The 5,552-nt window shown below is 44.9% G+C and overlaps 1 protein-coding gene across 1 annotated transcript; it reads right to left on the bottom strand.

Moving 5' to 3' along the window:
• Positions 1-4,681: 4,681 nt before the first annotated feature.
• Positions 4,682-5,552, bottom strand: PSV08DRAFT_326264 (uncharacterized protein; the record flags this gene model as incomplete). Its single annotated transcript, XM_066092706.1, has 4 exons — positions 4,682-4,950; positions 4,983-5,024; positions 5,064-5,155; positions 5,272-5,552. Coding segments are annotated over 3 exons (240 nt in total), but the record flags the coding sequence as incomplete, so codon positions are not given.

Genomic DNA, 5,552 nt, shown 5'->3' with positions numbered 1-5,552 from the left:
ATGCAGCTCCTCAGCCTCACTAGCCCGAGGGATATCCGATGGGGGTCCGGGGGGTTTCATTTGGATCTCATATTCAAGTTACGTGACAAATACATAAGGAATCACGAATAAGAGAAGCACATTTGTAGTCTTCGTGTATATTTCTATACCTTTGTTAAGGCAGGTCTATTCTTACATTAACTAGCATGTATATAATATTAATACCGTGGTGTCTACGTCTAGCGATTTCTAAGGATAGGAAGCAGGTGACCATGCACGTAAGTGGCTGGACGAAGCCTTTAAGCATTGCGTACTAAGTGTATAATACAGGCCGCTAAGCGTTCAAAACGTGCTATGCTCTCATACACCCGGTAAACCCGGAAAATGGCGGCCCCTCTTAGCAGTGCAAAACCATTTAAAACATATGTAGCCAAATCAGTACCCGCTTACTTCTTAGGCTACTGCAAGTCTCGTAGATGCAAGTTAATACTTAAAAATCTTATAAATGTAAAAGCATGATAAGCGCATTTAATAACATAAATATTATTAAGATATAAGTACGTTATGGTTGAAATATTCCATGTACTTGATAGGTAGTTTTGGGGGGTGATGCCCGGTTGTTTTCATTTTCCGGTTTTACCAGGTGTATGAGAGAGGACTACCGTGGCTGCTGACGTTGTTGCAAGTAAGCACATCCCCAAACAACATAACCAAATAACTAATTACTCCATATTATCATCACTGATTATCCTAACCTAATACATTCGTGCAACTGGCGCGATTCCTTGGACATTACTCACTCTTGCAGCCTTGCTTTTTGGCACCAATGGGCCAGCCTCTGCTTCTAACTACCTCACTAACTTACCTCACTACTCTTTCGCTTTCGGCCATGCCTCACTGTACTTGTGGACGCCGCGGCCTCTGCTGCCTCCTGAGCTGCATTCTTACACTTCTGACCACGCTTTCCTCTACCTTTAGCATTAGCCTTAGCTTCTTTGGCTGCCGCCTCCTCCGCTCGTCTCAACCGTTTATCTCAAAGATGCTCATAAGTAAATATCTGCCCGGACCCCTTCTCGGGTATATTGGCTCTCATTGATCGTCGAGACTTTGCTTCGTTGTTAACCGCCATTAAGAGTTGAATGTGGTTCTGCAGGAGGGCACCCTTAGTCAAAGATAACTGGGTAGCTTTAGCAAGTTTGAGTAGGTGTCGCTGGAAGTTCTGCTTGCGTCTTTCATCAAGAGTACGGGCGTCTTTGAAGATGAAATTTTGCAGCAACATAAGTCCGTCTGCTGATACTGGTGTTATAGGCAACATGTAATCACATACATGTCCATATATACGGCTTTATATTTAAGGCCTAATCGTATGGATAGCCTCTATCAAACTGTCGCGAGTATAGCTCTTTAAGGTATAACGTTTCTATTTCGTAATTGTGATTACACCCTGCCTAACATACAGCCAAACTTTTCTATACAGATTCTAACGTCTTGTATGTCTCAAGTAAAACAGTAGATGAGACAATGCCTCCTACAACATAGTGAACGAGGCTTCTAATAGCTGTATTGGCTGCACCATTACCCACTACATAATTACATCGCACATTTGCTGGCAAAGCTGTATCAAGTGAGACCAGAGGCCAAGCTCGACGATGTCGTCAGGCTTTAACCACTGTTAATTACACTCACTAACCTAGTCGCCGTGGTCTTTGTTACAGTCGTTAGCGATTGTGGCTTCACCTCCGCACGCAGCATCTTAAAAGTCCAGTCATCCTGAAACTGAGAATTGACTAATCATATTGATTGTTTTGTAGCTGACATCCTGCGCTAAGCTATGTACTGGAGGCGGGGTTGTTCGAAACTGCTGCGCAGCTGCGTGGAAGATTGAAGCTGCAATCGCTAATGACTGTACTACGCCAGCAAATAAAAGGCTAATACTACGATGTCGCCACGTGACTGAAACATGGTAGATGTGGAAATTATAGCGTGGCGCTTTAAGCCGCTATCTCATCCGCTAGACGCTGCACTAGAGCCATGCAAATATCATGATGCAAGAGCTCGAGTGCTTTTGTTTGTGTGTAATGTCTAATCAGTGAGATAATTAAGCCGTGAGCAAATCATAAGTATTCCGTGAACAAATCCTATATTTTGTAAGACGGAATAGTTTAATACAATAATTGTCCTATGTAATCAAACTAACTAGTTGAGTAGCACATGTAGATCCGAGCGAGATCTCTCTGGGTTTTCCTCAAAATCTTTACAGGTAAGGTGTTCCCAGGGCACACTATGAGAAAATCTTGGCGTTGGTGCGTGGTGAGGTGGTGTGTGCGCGTGCTTTTGCTTCCCGGTTGCCAATCTTGCTGAAGGCAAAGGTGCAGTTGCCTGAGGCAAAATTGCTTGCTGGCTTGACAGTTTAGGTTGAGGCACCGGAGAAAGCCACTGTAGCTTCTCTCTGGCTTTCTTAATGGTGTTTTGTATCTCGGGGTCGGAAGTAGTACTACGCACGTACATGGTCAGTTACATTCGCATGTGTAAGAAAGTTTAGGGGAAATCCTACCTCTGAACTTGGTTGATATGTTTTGAGTTCCACTCCAAGAACTGGATGTGATTGGGGTACTTGGAATGCCAAAAGTAGTACTTGTGTTCTATCTCTGAATACCGAACGCATTCAGGTGTTTCAGGAACTATATTCATCTTATGGTGTTGCCAAAGACACCTTTAGAAGACTTGGTGTGGAACGTATAACATGCTGTTGGCGGCTCTAAAATACTATTCGTACTCAGTCAGGCCGCCTCAGTTGAGGCTTGTGGCACGGTCATAGACACACTCTTGCTGGGCTGCATGCAGGTGAGAAATCTTTACATCGTCATCATGGATATATTTCAATGCAGCTGTCCATACTCATTTGCTTACATGAACTTTCGTTCATATCGTAGTTATCGTGATAACGAATGCCTATCAGCGTGCAGTTTATGTATAGCATCTTATGTAAAAAGTTCATTAGTACGATTCTGAGTATTTCTCGATCCAGTCTCGTGATTACCAGATTCAAAGCTGCAGTTTTAAAGTTTTAGTGCTATTTAGATCCTTAAATCGACATATGCATGATGCTGGGAGAAGATGATATGTTATCTGTCGGACGGCATTATCTATGTCATCAACTTGAAGATACACGTTGTATGCCAGAACACCGAACATTTTAGACATAATATCAATTCAAGCGTGCCGGGACGCACGGTATAACGGGACAGCAACACATCAGTCGATTTAGTTAGGGTTAGCTAGTACAGCAAAAGATTATTCCGCTATATGTAACACATATCACATATGCCACACTGCATAAAGCTTATCCCCTAAATAGTATGTGCAATCAAAATGTGCAGCTTAGCATCCAAAAAGGCTAGGCGCATCACCGCTCTCTTGAGGATAATTGGTTGGGCAGTTGGAGGACTTCTCTGAGCACGGGCAGGTCTAAACAGCCCCCATTTGTGATTCGCATAAACGCTTGAATTTTGCATGTCCCTCGCGCTAATGCAGGCTGTAGAAGGCAAGGAAATGGACAAGGAAGAGCGATGCTTGCCTTGTAGGAGCTGGTGAGAGGCCGCCCGTTGTCATCGCACCACCATGCCTTGCTGGTTGCGATAATTGCAGGGACGAGACGGGCTTACAACTTTGCCTATAGGTTTGAGAACCTTATTCGAATCGGAAACTCTGTGCATCCATTCTGACACAGCACCACGAGAGGAAATTGGCATCCGGTGTGCAAGCCTGACTACCCTTTCTGCTTCCTCACTCCCGGTGCACCAGTAGGCAGTGCAGGTCCGTGCATTGGAAGTAGGAAACGGAGGACTTCTGGGGCACCGAGACGTCTTACTATCGCCTTGTTTGGACAGCGCAGAAAGCTAAGGGGCGGCCGAATGGTGCGCTGCATTTACTAACGCGCACGCCCATGCCTTTTTTCCTCTCCGAAATCTTGCGTACTGTATACTTTCAGGCAAGCCTCAGGCTGCTCCAGAAGGCTGAACACCTGGATTGAGGTATGTTTTGGATCCGGTTTGACGAGGCCTCCTATCCTGCTTATGCGTGTTCTTCAACTCCACACCCTCTGGTTCAACACTGTCCCACTTGCTTCAAGGAGCGGCCAACAAAAAGACAACACGTAGATAACTCAGGCAATCATTCAGCAAGCTGACTCATGGTCGCAGACATGTCCCAATGCTACCCTAGCAGAAGCTATCAGCAGCCCTTCGACTCTGCTTTCGACCATATAGAACATCGCTACAGTGGTCCAGTACCTCGGCTTCACATCAGTACTGCGGAACAGACAGAGCCATAGAACCCATCACAGCGCCCGCGAAGTGTGCAAGACATAAGAGAACAGGCATATAACCCAGCTACGTCAGTACACACCACAAAACCTACTCCTGGTACAATGCTAGCAGAGCGAATGATCTACCACCAGTCAGATCTGTCTGCAGCACACAACAGTCTCGGTCTCAGTCTACAGAGTGGCTCATCTTTGCTCACTCCCAGTTATGGTTCCTCTACATTCCACCCAACTACACAAGAAGATGCATGGAGTTTGTTCAATCCCCGAAGCGCTGAAAATAGACGGGCACGCGGTGTATCACGCCAATCCAATGTTGAATCGCCGCGCTATCCTCGCAGTGAACTTCATGACAAAGGTGTTGTGCCTTCTGATGAAGGCACTTGGTAACGAGGCTGACTGCTCGAGCCAAGATTTTCCATGAGAATTCTATAGCCAAATTGAAAACATGAATGTCGAATCTGTGGCTAGTATTGCTACAGGAGTGTCAACAGTACCCTCGGATCAAAAATCTCGTGTTAGTAGCACGCGTAGCCGTAAGTCAATAAGCAAACCGATCAAGTGTGACCAGGCTGGGTGTGATGAGACATTCAAATGTAATTCCGAGTACAAGTGAGTAGGTTTTGGCTCCATGAATCTCGATAGTGCTGAATTCCAAACAGGAAACATCAACTCAAACACGAAAAGCCATTCAAGTGCGACACACCCAAATGCAAAAGGGCTTCCAAAGGATTTGCCACATCACATGATCTAGATCGACACAAGAAGAGTGTTCACCAAGTAGATTTCAACAACCGATCTTACAGGTGTGTAGGCAAAAATTATAAAAATAAGGAAAAGATATAGCCACGTCTAGATAATTTCAAACAACATGTTTAACAAGTACATAATGACGAAGATGTGACAGATATGATTAAAAGGTAATACTCTGTGTCCAGATGTTGGATCTGGCAAACTGACGTTGGTAGATCGAAGTGGAACCCTGAACAGCGGCCCTCTTTGATAAGTCAAGAGCCTATAGATGCACACTTAGACGCCAACTTAGTGCTAGCTAGCATGGATAAGCCCCTCCCACTCAGTCCAACGACGAGATGTTCATCTCCCCTTAACCTTTCAATAAAACGAGACCATGAGCGCTGGTCGTCACTAGATCTCAACCTAAGCCCTACCAAGGATGAACATTAAATAGTCCAAATTTCAGAGGATAGTTCTTTTGTAACCCAACCTGTGCATTTTTCTAGACAGCGTC

Source organism: Bipolaris maydis (assembly GCF_028858645.1).
Source record: "Bipolaris maydis strain C4 unplaced genomic scaffold PSV08scaffold_13, whole genome shotgun sequence".
NCBI classification, from domain to species: Eukaryota; Fungi; Ascomycota; class Dothideomycetes; order Pleosporales; family Pleosporaceae; genus Bipolaris; species Bipolaris maydis.
This window is presented reverse-complemented; position numbering and strand designations above follow the sequence as displayed.